This window comes from Colias eurytheme, chromosome 24 (assembly GCF_061535395.1).
Source record: "Colias eurytheme isolate Ceu_HAF_F1 chromosome 24, ilColEury1 Martin Lab GWU primary, whole genome shotgun sequence".
NCBI classification, from domain to species: domain Eukaryota; kingdom Metazoa; phylum Arthropoda; class Insecta; order Lepidoptera; family Pieridae; genus Colias; species Colias eurytheme.
This window is the reverse complement of record NC_143003.1, coordinates 1,882,941-1,899,815: the sequence shown is the minus strand read 5'-3', so window position 1 is coordinate 1,899,815 and position 16,875 is coordinate 1,882,941. Positions and strand designations below refer to the sequence as shown.

At 32.0% G+C, this 16,875-nt stretch overlaps 2 protein-coding genes across 2 annotated transcripts in view; one reads left to right on the top strand and one right to left on the bottom strand.

Moving 5' to 3' along the window:
• Nucleotides 1–634: 634 nt before the first annotated feature.
• Nucleotides 635–3,505, bottom strand: LOC149897878 (vitellin-degrading protease-like). Its single transcript, XM_090115934.1, has 5 exons — nt 3,408–3,505; nt 2,791–2,962; nt 1,865–2,120; nt 1,165–1,270; nt 635–878 (listed from the first exon to the last, which is right to left on the bottom strand). The coding sequence occupies exons 1-5, from the start codon at nt 3,451–3,453 to the stop codon at nt 673–675; spliced, it is 786 nt and encodes a 261-aa protein (XP_089972060.1). The 5' UTR covers nt 3,454–3,505; the 3' UTR covers nt 635–672.
• Nucleotides 3,506–7,960: 4,455 nt separating this feature from the next.
• Nucleotides 7,961–16,875, top strand: part of Itpr (Inositol 1,4,5,-trisphosphate receptor) — a 109,599-nt gene continuing 100,684 nt past the window's right edge. Inside the window, exon 1 of the mRNA XM_090115787.1 lies at nt 7,961–8,148. The gene's annotated coding sequence lies outside the window, so the exon portion shown is untranslated. The remainder of the gene's footprint in view (nt 8,149–16,875) is intronic.

Below are 16,875 nucleotides of genomic sequence, written 5' to 3'. Positions count from 1 at the left end.
AAACGAGAAATCGTGTGCTGTCTTCAAGTAAATTTATTATTGAATAATAATGAATAAATCCGGCTAAGTGCGAGTAGGACTCGCGCACCGAGGGCTCTGAACAAACCTACTTTTATTATGTTATAACCACAGTATGTATTAGCAAGCTACATACTATAAAGTATAAGGTAGTAACCTGTGGTAGTAACTCTAAAATGTAGGTTTTAGAATTTTTTCCTTTAAATCTGTGCTATAAGAAAAAAATTGCTTATAACCAAATTTCAAGACTGTGTTCACGGCCTCACGGGAAGTACAATGTATCTTTTGATTGCGTTGGCTTATTCTTATAAGTTTTTTACTCATAGTACATTTGAGCATTTGATATAAATTTCAGCTTGATACCTCTAAATCTTGCTTTTTATCTAAATGTGTATTTAGCAACATTCTGAGCTAAACCTTTTATTTCTTAGTAACGGAGTTCACGGAAAAAGAATTGAATCCTCTACAGTATACACAGTCAAAAGCTTTGGAAAGATTACACAAAATCGACATTTTTATCGATTATAATTTGATCGAGTTAGTAGGTCAAATAATTATGATTAAATAGAAATAAAACGATACATATTACAAATATAGTTTATTATAAATAGGCTTAAACATTACAAATCACGTTCAATAAAATCGTATTTCTTTTTATTGGGGAGCTACAGCGTTCTCCATGATCCAGTCAGTGTAGCTTGCGATGTTTGTGAAGACATCGGGGTATTCAGAAGATCCGCAGTCCTTGTAGTAGGAAGAAATGCCGACAAGAGCTTGTGTGTTGAAAATTGTTGATACCATGGGTGCGCCGGCGTCGCCGAAACACGCGCCACTGTTTTCTTTAGCAGCGCACAACACTCCTGAAATTGTTATGGTTAAATTATTTGGTGTAGGTGGAGGGTTTTTTTATTGGAATGAGAAATTTAATATTCTGCAGAATATAAAATATTTTAACTTTTGTACGTATTTTCAGGTGTCTTGACCGCTTTTAGGTAAATATATTATTCTAAGTTTCTTTAGGTAATTTTAAGATTGGTTAAAAGGTAGATACCATTTTTAGAATTAGAAGCAAATAAAAATCCACGTTTTTTTGCTAGTATTGAATTTTTTTGGAAGAATGTAAAAGCCAGGATAAACTATACTCACTTTCGTTAATATCGATTTGTTCTTCGTCAGCGTAAGCAGCGGCGCAAGCATCAAGGGACACCTTTTCTAAGACGACGGACTGTAGAGCATCGTGTTGAGTGCCTTCCTGAAATATATTTTATTAATCACTGGAATCTGGATATACATAGGTATTATTTAATTACGAAATACAAGTTACAACAGTTATTATAATCATTTAAAATTACAAAGTAATGACACAACCTACTTCTACATCTTAATATCTTAATCTTAATACTATTATAAAGGCGAAAGTTTGTAAGGATGTATGGATGTATGGATGTTTGTTAATCTTTCACGTAAAAACTACTGAACCGATTATAATGAAATTTAGCACACATATAGAGGGTAACTTGGATTAATATCCCGGATAGAGTTTTATCCCGGAAATCCCACGGGAACGGGAACTATACGGGTTTTCCTTTGAAAACGCGGGCGAAGCTGCGGGCGGAAATCTAGTGTGAAATATGTGTGAAATTCATCAAGAGGAGCCTATTTATAGGTATAAGAAACCTGCTCGTAAAAAGTTATAAAAAGTCATTTTTAAGTTAATAAAAAAGTTTATATATAAAATAATGGGGTGGATAATGCTTCCACTAGATAAGCATAAAAAACTATAAATATTTACTATGATATTTATTCTAAAGCAGATCATCGATCACCTAGCTAGATAAACTCTCACCGCATCAAAGCCCCAACCAGCAACCACGCCAGAGACTCCGACGGGCAGATCATAGTCCTGTGGGGGCAGAGGCAGTGGTCTGATAACACTGCTTTGTCCGAACGGCTGTTGCAAGAACACAAGGGCGATGTCGTTCTGGCGGGGAGACTCAACGTAGCCGGGGTGCTTGAGCAGACCACGCATGGTGGTTTGCAAGCCTCCGAACAGACTGTTTGTGGAACCAGCGCGGATTCGGAAGTTGGACAGATCGGCTCCGCTGTTAATGTAATCGTTAGATTTGTTGTTAGAACATGTGACACAAGTTGCGTTGATAATAATCAAATTATTTAATAAATAAAGCATTTTCGATATTACCATATTCAGTTTTTTTTTTTTAATTATTCAAAAGATTTATAGTTAAATATATTTTTTAGGATTAAAAAAAATCGATCACAAGGCGGGATTCGAACCCGCGACTTCCACCTTACCGGGACGTTGCCTGATCTCTCGATTTTGTTATTTTAAGATTTAATTCAACCCTTTCTGAATATACCTAATAAAAGCCATTTTCTGTATAAATTAAATTTCCATCGAGTTTTTTATCTTTACTTCTTTAAATTGAACAACATTCCTAGATCCTTTATTCACTTTCACCATAAAAAATCTTTTACGTATTAAGTTTGACTACAGAGGGCGGAAATTATCAATGGGCCCTGGAGGCTGGAGGGAAAGTAACTACTTGAAATACTGGAAGTAGCAAATTTTGCCGAAAGGAAACATTCCTTTATTTTTAAAGAGAAGTAAAACTGGATATAAAAGGTTTTTAAAATTTCACTTACCATAGACGGTAAAATTTCCTATCTCCAGTATTTAAATTAGGTATTTTCCCTCCAGGGCCAATTGAAAATTTCCACACTGTATAGGTAAATTAGTACAATGATACTCACGTGAAACAGTACGCGGAAGTCAACACGTGCCATGATGAAACCAAAGGTCCGACACAGCGTTGGATTTCCCGGTTGATGCCAGGGTAGTAGTAGACCAGCGCAGCGACGTGCGGGAATTCAGTGATGTCGGTGTCAGCCCCACCGGTTATCCTTTCTTGTGGTGCCGCTAATGCTATATGAAATACGGACATTTATTGTAAAACGCAGCTATGAAACAAAACCTTACGAAAACCTCAGACTACTTTAACTTGATAGTAAAAAAACAGTATTTTTTTTCACCTTAGGTAATCATTGTTTGGTGCAACATGTAATTTTAAAAATTAAAACACTCAACCTACTAACTAAGAGAAAAAATAAAATATTTTTAATTTCTAATTTTGTCACCCTAACCTTTTTGATTAATTATCGCGTAATTAAAAAAAAACAGATGCACTTTATTTCAATATTAATTTTCAACGGCCTTTGCAGAGAGAACCACTCAAAGTTTAATTTTCAGGCATAGAATGCATGTAATTATATGATCTAGCACGGCTGAATTTTACTTCTTGAATATAAATTAAGTATCTTCGATTATTTGTACTTGATTTTAACCCGTGATTAAAACAACGTTAACTTACCAGCGCCGAAAATCGCGAGCGCGATACAAAGTGTCCTGGCTACCATTTTAACACCTAACACTAAACGTGGAATTACTAATCAGATTACTACATTTTATACCCACCAATGACCCATTATCATTTGCTATTTTTATTCAACGCTATACAGGCTGCTTTTAATTGCCTACAATACTTTTTTGAATGAAATTATATTATCCATTTCAACATTCTACATAAAAGTAAGTAAGGTAACGGCTTACGGCACCAGTCGTGGACAAGCATCCAGTAATGGACAAAATAAATATTAAATTTAAATATTAAGACCAAAATTAACGTTATATAATTTGGCAATACTTAAAATAAAAGTTTGGTTCATAAGCTATCAAAATACGACATTTCATCTTATTCGGCCAATATGTTTGAAGATGGCAGAACGTTATGTTTAGTTGCTGCGACTCATTTCGAAGAAATCCGTTTTTACTAAGGAAGTGAGGACACAATTTTGGTTATAAGAATTTTTGTATAAATGTCAGCAAAATTTGATATTACTTTTATTTATAGTAGTTAAGTGTACGAAATATTACACGATTTAGTATCATGATAGGTTATGTTGTTTAAATAAAATTCATCAGTGTCCATAACTGGATTTAATTCTATGGATATATCCATTTATGGACATATGTCGAAAATAAACTTTTTTTAAAGGTATTAATTACATGCGCTTTTCTGTATTGTCTTTTCTTTCTGATTAATAATATACCTATCACGACCATTTCAAACAAAGGGTTCCAATATTGTACAACAATTGTCCATGACTGGATTTGCTTTGGTTCCTATAATGGACATTGATATTTTTTTGTTAAAATTACACTAATGGGTCCAAAACTAAACATGAAGAATATATTTTAGAACAATGGGTCATTATGTGCTGTACGACTCGTTCTCGGCTTCATTCTCTATCACTGCGTAGAAAAGTCGCATACTTATGCGTATTGTAACGCATCTATCATAGAGAGTTATCTGATGAACTGTTTGGATCGTTGTCTGCTGCTAAATTTCACCACCATAATTATAGCACACACGCTTAAATTTCATCCACACCATCTTGACAACAGTTTAAAAAAAGCTTTTTGCCTCGTGCTACAATTTGGAATCCATATCGATGGACCGATCAGATTTAAGGCTGCTGGCGGATTCAGATTGGCGATTCACTTCACGAGTGTAGCGGAATGCCAGGAAACAGAGAGATATGGCGGAACATCGTGAAGCGGGTAACATCTACCCCCCTAGAGTGATATGACAAAGAAGAAGAAGTCCCAAAATAGATGGAATGGCAGTACTTTTTTTTAGTTATATTTTTCATCTCTGACTTATTGAGAAAAAAAACCATATTGGTGTTTCTTAACGGACATAACTCGTATATTTTAACGATGCATTTGTCCAATTTTTGCATAGAAAATGGAAATTAAGACTGTTTTAAATATTATAAGTATGCAAAATAATTAACACGTTCACTGCATTACGAGATCTATCAGATCCCTTGCAGGACTTTTGGTTTGTGCGTTGAATATAATCGTGTTTTTTCACTCCTTGCGGGAGGATCTAACTTGTAAAGTTCTTTAAGAATGGGTAGGACAAATATACATATTTGCTTCCTACTTAAAGCTGAGTTCAATAACATAAAAAAATAAATTAGAGATGGATTAGGTCCCTAACGCACAGTACTGTAATTATATTCATTCCTTGCGTTAGGAGATATGTCGGTACTCGTGGAATCGTAGGCCTCGTAGACGCAAGAGAGGGAAGGTAGGCGGCGCGGACGCTGCGTGATTCGGTTTAGTGTTGTCCTAGCATCGATGTGGGAGCTCGCTCGTTTTGGAAATAATACTCGCGTATCTAGGTGTTGATTATTTTTTATAAACTAATGAGTTCTTTTAAAAGAAAAAAGTGTAAAAAATCTATTTATTTTGGTAAGATTTCTAACAAACTCAAACTCAAATATTTATTTATTCAATTAGACTTCTTCTACAAGCACTTTTGAAACGTCATTACATATTTTTAACATTTACCACCGATTTGGAAAGCAGTATCTACGGAGAAGAACAAAAAATCAAAGCCGGATTATACTACTGCATCGTCCAGTATAATAAAAATTGGAAAATGTTCGGAAAACGAATTGTTACTATATGCGCGCAATGCAAGCAATCAATTTCCTTACCATGTTTTAATGAAAAACACTACACATACTTACTGCATAATTAATAAAACTATTTCAATCGATAACTGACATTCCCATCACTACTTACTACACATATTGAACTATCTTCGGTTGCGGTACGAGATACAATCGATATCTAATTTTTTTTTGGTATTTGTAGTTTATTCAAATGTCATAACTGCGTGCGAACCTAGCAAAATATAAAACAATAGACTATCTTTCATCCACAAAAACTTCAAAGTATATGTCATTGTTTTCTGGAAGATATAAATTATTTTCAAAACTGTATCTTTAGGAGACTGATTAGGTCTCAAACGCACCAAAGGATTGGTAAGTTTCGAGATCTTTTAGGTCTCCAAAGCACCAGCTGAAAGTTCTTTGATAATGATGGCGCAGTGAACGTGTTAATAAGTACTATTTTTTATAAATACATCCCCGATTTATTGTATTCCAATCATCATTTTCAAGATTCTATTGATAACTATAAGTCTTCTCCAAGTGTAAATAACTGGAGAAACGACATATTAGGTACAGTCCATAAATGGGTGTTCATAACTGGATGTTGTCCAAAACTGGGTGTCCATCATTAGATTTTTCACTGTCCAACACTGGTGCAAAAAAGTGGGTTTTTAATTTATAAATAACTTCATTATTTATGCATTGTAATCTTTTTTCTAACATTGGTTACGTTAAACTAACATTGAACTAAAGGTATAACTAAACAATATCCAATAAAGTTAAAAAACCTACGAGAAATTTGCAAAAAACTTCAATTTTTTCCTTAATCTGTACAAGACTGGTGCCGTTACGTTACCTAAACTAATTTTCCCTACTTAATTTTACAAAATATGTGAACATTGTTTGTTACTCTTATTCTACCGAATTGGATGAAATTTCATAGAAAGAAAGTTTGAAAACCGAGAAACCAAACAGAAAGTTTCCAATACTATTTTAAAAAATTGTGATTCACAATATTTGCTGGATTGGTGGATATTATAGGTTGAGCGATGGCAAGTAAAAAATATTGCTACGCAGTTTTTCTAGGTATAAGCTATACTTAAGCCAAGCGTTTGACAAAGTGTGGCATGACGGGCTTCTCTTCAAAATTAAAAAAATGCTCCCACATTCGTTTTTCTCATTACTAAATTCTTACCTGACCAATAGATGCTACGAAGTAAAAAATAATTCTGATATTATATCAGACATGAATGAAATTTAGTCAGGAGTACCTCAAGGTAGCATACTAGGTCCCGTACTTTATCTTTTGTACACATCAGATATACCAAAAAAAAAAAATAAAAACACCAAAACGCAAAGAAAAGTCATTTAATGAGATAAGTTAATTAATAATAAGAAAAGTCAATTAATAATTGCTCCGAGTATGTACCTTTTTCGCGCATATGAAAATCCAAATATGCACTTGAATATTGCTATGTCACCCTGTGTATAGATCCCGTTAAGACCAAAAAATTTATGGCATAATCATGCACGTATGAATTATCGATTATTAATACAAGATTAGTTACGATAAACTCGGGAGCTTCCTATGATTATCTTGAATGATAACAGTTATAATGAGAACTTGTTTTCATTTCAAATCCTTATCCCCTTTACATTAGAAGAGCTTTCGTAAACTCTAGCGGATAAGGAAATTAATAACGACGAGTTAAATATGTCACAATATATCCTTCTTGTTCATTGTTCATGATAGACATAAAAAAACTTCAAAACTTCCAATGTAACGTCAATACTGTATGAGAAATTTCCTGTTATTATTCAAAATCACTTCAAAATTAAATTCGTGTAATATGGGAAATCGAAGTTTTAGCGGTTTAAATTTTGAGGGTCAAGAAAATATGACTGATACTTTGGAGAATCACGTTCGAGGGGCGAAATTTAAATCAAAACATTCTTGTGAGCCGATAGTAAAACGACCAAGAAGCGTAAAAAAGCCGATGATCCCAAGCAAAACAAGGGCTACTAGAGGAGTATACAATAAAATAAATAATATGTTTGGAGAAAAAATTCCTATTATGTTAGCGGTACTTACATCAGAATCTGATTTACGTTTATTCTTTGAAAATAAACCTTATTACAAATCATCGCATCGTATGTACAAAGAGAAATATAGAAGGTTAATTTCTTTTCCTTGTGCAACGTACTGTGCAGAGTGTAGAAGATCGTCTAAGTTGAGTTTCAGATCAGAAAGTTGAATTTTACATCCTCGTAAGTTGTTTGATTTATTTTCCTGTTAATTATATTTTTGTGTTAAAACAGAGCTTGTTTCATTTGCCGGTGTGTAAAATTATTTATCCTGGTAACGATTTCATGCAAGCGTAGGGACTTTATAAAATTAAGCGTGGTATCCCAGTGCAGTTGCGCGCCTTCTTCTGAGGAAGGAGTGTTTCGTGTTTCGTGTGTCATTTCAAGATAAAGTTTACATGTTTTCTCGAATTTAGGCAATAAATCACACTAATCATTGTATGTTAACATTGTTGTGATTATGTGTTATCATCTTGTGTGTGCTCGAAGCGTGTGATAAGGGTAAGCCACCGTAAATTCATTTAGCCGTGTCAGACGGTATACTGTGAATACATTGAAATCATATGTTCTTATTAGAATAATGTTTTTTAATTAACACCCACAGATTATCATAATTAGGCCAAATTTTCAAAGTCATAAATAACACTTCGATCGCGATTTTTGATAAAACTTTTATTTGACATTGATGTGCTAACAGTATTATTATGTTTAAGTTATTTATTTGGTTAGTACCCGTGATATGGCGATGATTTCATTATCTACTTGTTGGATTCTTATAAGTTTTTATATGTTAATGTTAAATCTTTTTATTTATATAACAAAATTTTTTATTATTTGTATAATAAGTTATTTAGTTAATTATTTTTCGGTGTTGATGACCTGTTCAAAATAATTTAAATCATTTAATAAACAAAAAACAATTACTTATTCATAATTTTAAAAGTAAGGTTATGTAAGTACATAATTAACAAGATTGTGTTGGTAAATAAAGTTTAACAACTTACCAAAATTTACTTACTTTATTTATACTTATTTTGCACTAAAACTTCTATATCTTCATTATCCAGTCCATTGAAATAATAAAACTAAAAACACCATAGCATGGGTCATCTTGATTAATAATAATTAATTATAGATTAATTTTTGTGATGACATGAACTAGTTATGTACAACTGCAGTTCTTTTTATAAAAGAATTTTGGCCAATCGCTTAGCATTCCAATTTTAAAAACAGGATGTCATTATATTTGTGATAGTCAAATATGAACATTCCTACATACTCATTTTCCTTTTTATGATCTCCAGCAACTCGTTTTATAATTTGTATCAAGATTTCATAAAAATATAAAATATAAATCTATATTATACAATCTATGTTTGACTAGTAATGTACTACTTAAGATAATATTTAGATGACAATTATATGAGTTTTTAATATAACTGAATTAATAATAAAATTAAATTTTAAATATTTAATACACTTATCTCCTCTTTGGTACAGTGGTTGACGTGTGTGCATTTCTTGGTATTCTTATTAATATTCACTCTGGTCCAGATGCTAGAACTCAAGACTGAATATTTTGCAGAACACTTACCGTAGACTCCTAAACAAATAAATTTCATATTCTTTGTAACTTATAATGACAAAGCTTGACGCCCCTTATTAAAGCCATTCTTGTATGGGAAATTTATATACTTACAGGTCTAGGGCTACATAGAGACAAAATATATTTTCTTTTAAATTGATATAGTGTGCCCATACATTGAATATATATCTGTCTCCTGCACCATTTCTCAATACTTACGTTCAAAATATTTTAATTTCAATCAAATGTTATACCAATTATTGGTTTTTGAGAAGGACGCTTATAAAATGAAATATTCAGTGGGAGTTTATGTTGCAAAGAATATAAGTACTCTAATAAAATATATGTATTGGACGGTATAAAAAAAGAAAGAAGGAAATTAACCTTACTGCTAGCAGAAAAGACAATAGAATAATAAAACTAAACTAAACTAACTATAGTATTTGTAGTATCTTTTTCAGTAGCGAGCGCTAACTTATTAGCGAAAAACCAGTTAGTTAGATGGATTACAGTCCATACCATAAACAAATTTATCTTTACTAATATTATAAAGAGGAAAGATTTGTATAAATAAGTACATATATGTTTGTAATGAATTGGCTCAAATGTACAGATGGAATTTGGATGAAATATTACAATAATATAGTTTATACATTTGATAAAACACATGAGCAATAGAAATATTTAAGTCTGCGGGTACATACGAGGGTGAAACTGCGGCACAACTAGTTTATAAAATATATCTGCGTTTTTAAAGTTTCAAAGGTAGTTTTATAATATGTTAATTGTTAGAATTGTTTAAATCTTTCTTTCTTAAAAGTCAATTTGTTGAATCTATAATCTACTAGCAGTGCACCCTGGCTTCATCTGTTGTTTTTTACTTTTTCTGTCCATAAGAATCATCCCCATACTTCAAAGAATGTTATAAAAAAATTAATAAGGAAATTGGTTCAGCCGTTCTCGAGTTTTGTTGTTACCAACACATTTGTCGGTTCATTTTTATTATATCGATTAAATATAATAGAAAGTTATTCAAGTTAAAACTTATCCAACAATATTTTATAAAGATAAAAACTTTTCTGAACTATTACTAATTAAGCTGTTTGAATCTTAGTTTGAATGATGTTATCAGAAACAGCTGTTTAAAAAATCTTTGTCAGTTGGACAATCTCTTAACATTTTAATAATATTTTGGGTACTCACATTAATTTATAAGTTTGAGCGGTGATTTTTGTTTCCTTGTTATTTCTTCTACATGTATTGAATCCTTGTAGTTACAGTTAATCCATCCAAAGTTGTTATAAGTCTATTCAAATATATTTTCTCAAGAAAGTGGGATAATTTTCGATTCACACATAAAATGGTGTTCATCAGATTGTACATTTTATGGATAGTAAAAAAAAAATGATTCTTCTTTGTTTATGGCCCCACAATATGATTTTTAGTTCAATTAAAATTTGTTCACTGTAGGTCATCGAGATATATGTACTACGTACTATATCTCGATGCTGTAGGTATATGTATTTTCAATATTTCAACCTACCTACATTACAAAATAAATATGCTAATATTTAGTACAACCATGTACATAACACGGGTTTTGGAGAAAAATTGAAAATATTCCAATGAAAATAATTAATTCTAGTCTAGAGTCTAGACTATAGTTTATTTGAATGTGGAATGAAACTATTCCATATTCAAAATTAATTTTTCATTCTCTCTTATTCAATTATTGATAATAAATTGTTCTACATGGCCAAGTATGAATTAGATAATAGGTTTTTTGGTACTTGGATAGAGAATATTGAAATAATGTGGTGACCCTTCATTAACATTTCTACCATCCAACATTCATATTTCAGTTTATCTGAATTTTTATAGATTTATTATTATGTGATTTAAATTTAAATCAAAACATTCTTGTGAGATGCTTGTGAGCATATTTATTCTGAGTAAGAAGCTTAAAAAAAGCCTCGGATACAAAGCAACAACAAAATTATGATTTTTGGATTACTGTCTATATGGTAAGCGGTAATATTATCAAAATTTATCTAAGCGTTTGTGCGGTTGACAATGTTGGGTGGGCTGTCAGTTAGGCGTATACCTGGGGTATACCTACTCAAAGAGTTTTTAAGAATTCTTTAATAAAAATTCGTATGGAATTTTATATAAGTTTTTCGTAGTCATTGTACCTCCAATTACATATATGCTTAGTACACCGACGGTGGGACACTGTATATCTGTGTCTCATAGGGTTACAAGTTTTATCATACAATTTTATAATGAGCAAACAAAAATGAAATCACGTTTGTTAGCGCTGCGAAATCTCATGAACATCTCTATATAGATACTGCATACTAATTGTTCTAATGAAACCTAACCACTTCGCCCGGCCACTAATTAATTATTCGAGCTAACGAGGTGTGTTCACATGATGGACCTTATGGTTCTTGTTACATCGTCTTGTGTATTTGCTTTGTTCATTTTGTTACTTCGTACATAAATGGGTAAATTAAAACAATATGGTTCGCAGTTCTAGTATCATTTCGAGTTGTTCATATTATTTGATTTATGTAATATGATAAAGTAGCTTTCGCCCGCGACACAGTAGTCACAGGAATTTCCAACTAGAAAGAGATGTTTCCCCCAGATAAAAAGCAGCCTGTCACTCTCTAGCCTCCCGACTGTCACCAGACTCAAAACTCATATCATGTCACAAGACAAACAAACGAATACACTTTGCATTAGTAAGGATGAATTTTTTCTTGTGCCCACGTATGCGTTTGGCAGTATCCAGCATCCTGGATGTGTTTCTTTAGTCTTTATGTCATTTAACTTTAATGTGTCCCTCTTATATCCAAATGAATGTTAACCGCGAATCCTGGTACATACATAGATAACGCAAAATCCGTTATTTTTGTCGCCAAACGCGTTGTTTACAGACAATGTTTAGTCTTCGTATCAAAGGCATAATAACATATTTATAAACAGTATCTCAAAACGTGCAGTAATTTTCAATGATTATCAAGTTGAGGAAGTAACAAATAACACAGAAAGCAAAAAAAATACCTCGTATTTTTACTTGTTTTTGCACTTTCTTATGAGCGTAAGTTCACTCTTCCGTAAAAAAGAACCTTATAGTTTTAAATAATTAATTCTTATATTTAAGTGAAAAAATAAAATAATATTGTAGGTACCTTATTACTACCTTACCTTACCTTATGATATATTATCGGTACACGTATGTCAGGTGTACAATGTACATCACTACATAGTATAAAACAAAGTCGCTTTCCCTGTCCCTATGTCCCTATGTCCCTATGTCCCTTTGTACGCTTAAATCTTTGAAACTACGCAACGGATTTTGATGCGGTTTTTTTTAATAGATAGAGTGATTCAAGAGGAAGGTTTATATGTATAATAACATCCATTAAATAGTGGAGAAGTACTGTTATTTTTGAGGTTTCTAATGTGATGTCGTAAAAAATTACATTTTTTTGAAAACGCAGGCTGAACCCTACGAGTTTTATCAAAATAATGTACTAAGTATTATACACATTGAAAAGGTCTACAGAAAAGTCCGCGATGGTATATGTCTATCTCTTATGGATAACCCACAATAACTTTTTTTTGTCATTTACTTTTTACGACAAATAATGGCTAATTTTCGATGCGATTTTAACCAATACAGCATTAATCCTTAACCAATTAAATACCTTGAATACATTGTTCATTTAATATAGATCTATATGGCCCTTTACACCGTATGATTTAAGTGAATATTTTCGAAGATATTACAGATTTAAAAATTGCGGGACGTAGCGTTTGCGGCGGTACCGGCCGCGCCGCCCGGCTATCGGGCGAGTCGAGCGGACCGCTATGTTTTTAATTTTATACACCTACAACGTTCACAGTTTTTCTGTAGTGTATTTTGTATCAGCATTGCACCCGTGCGAAGCCGGGGCGGGTCGCTAGTGGAGAATAAGAATCAATAGAACGAAGGGTGACTGAAATATCACTTTCAAGATCTTCTTGGAAAAGCGTCTTCCACAAACAGCTATATTCCAATAAGAATATCTATTGTTATTTGTAGTGCGTTGAAAATTACTATAAAAGAAGCAATTACAAGAGCTTTTCTCAGCTCTTTTCTGTAGAAGTTGTATATTTTTATGAGTTCAAACTTTTAAGTGCCTGAAACAGCGACTAACATTAATTAACATAGTCCCTTGTGTTTCGTGTTTATTTTGTTTTTCTTCAGGTTTGTTTTGTCCCGAGAAATACTTCGATTGTTATCTTACTTACTGTTCCTTCTTCAAATAAGAATCTGTGAATCTCTGTGTTCCTTTTAACGTTAAGTTCTTTTTGTTTATCATTTTAATTGTGTTAAACATAAGTTAAATGTTGTAACTATTAAAAATAAAAATGTATAGGCTGCATATTACATTCGATGTCCCCGAATTTCATTATTTTGTGCTGTTTAATCGATAGCTGGTAGTGGATTTTCTTAACAAACTGCTTTTCTTTTCCATCAAAAAATGCGTAGTTTTTGTGAAAATTGAAATTGAAAATGATATTTTTTAAGGTTATTTTTGTACTAAAAACGCAACTTAAAGTAAAATCTTAAGCCATTATAGTATCCAAATGTCTAATTATCACACTCACACGCATTATTTTTAAATATATTTACGTACCTATTAGTTACTTTATTTACATATTACAATTTATTTTGTCAAAATAGTATTTTAACAATTTAGTATAGCCAAAAATCGTTCCATATTTTGTATTCACAACAAGCCACAGATAACACAGATTAGTTAATATGACGCAGATCACAGATTAGCAATACAAATATACTAGCTTATCATAGAGTATAAATGATACATTTTAATTTTTAATGTTTTTTTTATAGCTCACTTGCTTCCACACGTACGAGGATGGTTCTTATGTAGAGAAAACGTAAACATGTACCACGGGCGAAGCCGGGGCGGACCGCTAGTATCTTATAAAGATAAAAACTTTTCTGAACTATTACTAATTAAGCTGTTTGAATCTTAGTTTGAATGATGTTATCAGAAACAGCTGTTTAAAAAATCTTTGTCAGTTGGACAATCTCTTAACATTTTAATAATATATTGGGTACTCACATTAATTTATAAGTTTGAGCGGTGATTTTTGTTTCCTTGTTATTTCTTCTACATGTATTGAATCCTTGTAGTTACAGTTAATCCATCCAAAGTTGTTATAAGTCTATTCAAATATATTTTCTCAAGATACTGGGATAATTTTCGATTCACACATAAAATGGTGTTCATCAGATTGTACATTTTATGGATAGTAAAAAAAAAATGATTCTTCTTTGTTTATGGCCCCACAATATGATTTTTAGTTCAATTAAAATTTGTTCACTGTAGGTATATGTATTTTCAATATTTCAACCTTACATTACAAAATATGCTAATATTTAGTACAACCATGTACATAACACGGGTTTTCGGGTTTTGGAGAAAAATTGAAAATATTGCAATGAAAATAATAAATTCTAGTCTAGAGTCTAGACTATAATTTATTTTGAATGTGGAATGAAACTATTCCATATTCAAAATTAATTTTTCATTCTCTCTTTTTCAATTATTGATAATAAATTGTTCTACATGGCCAAGTATGAATTAGATAATAGGTTTTTTGGTACTTGGATAGAGAATATTGAAATAATGTGGTGACCCTTCATTAACATTTCTACCATCCAACATTCATATTTCAGTTTATCTGAATTTTTATAGATTTATTATTATGTGATTTAAATTTAAATCAAAACATTCTTGTGAGATGCTTGTGAGCATATTTATTCTGAGTAAGAAGCTTAAAAAAAGCCTCGGATACAAAGCAACAACAAAATTATGATTTTTGGATTACTGTCTATATGGTAAGCGGTAATATTATCAAAATTTATCTAAGCGTTTGTGCGGTTGACAATGTTGGGTGGGCTGTCAGTTAGGCGTATACCTGGGGTATACCTACTCAAAGAGTTTTTAAGAATTCTTTAATAAAAATTCGTATGGAATTTTATATAAGTTTTTCGTAGTCATTGTACCTCCAATTACATATATGCTTAGTACACCGACGGTGGGACACTGTATATCTGTGTCTCATAGGGTTACAAGTTTTATCATACAATTTTATAATGAGCAAACAAAAATGAAATCACGTTTGTTAGCGCTGCGAAATCTCATGAACATCTCTATATAGATACTGCATACTAATTGTTCTAATGAAACCTAACCACTTCGCCCGGCCACTAATTAATTATTCGAGCTAACGAGGTGTGTTCACATGATGGACCTTATGGTTCTTGTTACATCGTCTTGTGTATTTGCTTTGTTCATTTTGTTACTTCGTACATAAATGGGTAAATTAAAACAATATGGTTCGCAGTTCTAGTATCATTTCGAGTTGTTCATATTATTTGATTTATGTAATATGATAAAGTAGCTTTCGCCCGCGACACAGTAGTCACAGGAATTTCCAACTAGAAAGAGATGTTTCCCCCAGATAAAAAGCAGCCTGTCACTCTCTAGCCTCCCGACTGTCACCAGACTCAAAACTCATATCATGTCACAAGACAAACAAACGAATACACTTTGCATTAGTAAGGATGAATTTTTTCTTGTGCCCACGTATGCGTTTGGCAGTATCCAGCATCCTGGATGTGTTTCTTTAGTCTTTATGTCATTTAACTTTAATGTGTCCCTCTTATATCCAAATGAATGTTAACCGCGAATCCTGGTACATACATAGATAACGCAAAATCCGTTATTTTTGTCGCCAAACGCGTTGTTTACAGACAATGTTTAGTCTTCGTATCAAAGGCATAATAACATATTTATAAACAGTATCTCAAAACGTGCAGTAATTTTCAATGATTATCAAGTTGAGGAAGTAACAAATAACACAGAAAGCAAAAAAAATACCTCGTATTTTTACTTGTTTTTGCACTTTCTTATGAGCGTAAGTTCACTCTTCCGTAAAAAAGAACCTTATAGTTTTAAATAATTAATTCTTATATTTAAGTGAAAAAATAAAATAATATTGTAGGTACCTTATTACTACCTTACCTTACCTTATGATATATTATCGGTACACGTATGTCAGGTGTACAATGTACATCACTACATAGTATAAAACAAAGTCGCTTTCCCTGTCCCTATGTCCCTTTGTACGCTTAAATCTTTGAAACTACGCAACGGATTTTGATGCGGTTTTTTTTAATAGATAGAGTGATTCAAGAGGAAGGTTTATATGTATAATAACATCCATTAAATAGTGGAGAAGTACTGTTATTTTTGAGGTTTCTAATGTGATGTCGTAAAAAATTACATTTTTTTGAAAACGCAGGCTGAACCCTACGAGTTTTATCAAAATAATGTACTAAGTATTATACACATTGAAAAGGTCTACAGAAAAGTCCGCGATGGTATATGTCTATCTCTTATGGATAACCCACAATAACTTTTTTTTGTCATTTACTTTTTACGACAAATAATGGCTAATTTTCGATGCGATTTTAACCAATACAGCATTAATCCTTAACCAATTAAATACCTTGAATACATTGTTCATTTAATATAGATCTATATGGCCCTTTA

What these genes read in the sequence shown, in the direction of transcription:
- LOC149897878 (XM_090115934.1), bottom strand. Translation starts at nt 3,453, where the DNA reads ATGGTAGCCAGGACACTTTGTATCGCGCTCGCGATTTTCGGCGCTG. An exon ending in ACTTCCGCGTACTGTTTCAC is followed by an intron (nt 2,121 to 2,790) that starts GTGAGTATCATT and finishes TTACATTAACAG; the next exon opens with CGGAGCCGATCTGTCCAACT. An exon ending in ACAAATCGATATTAACGAAA is followed by an intron (nt 879 to 1,164) that starts GTGAGTATAGTT and finishes TAACAATTTCAG; the next exon opens with GAGTGTTGTGCGCTGCTAAA.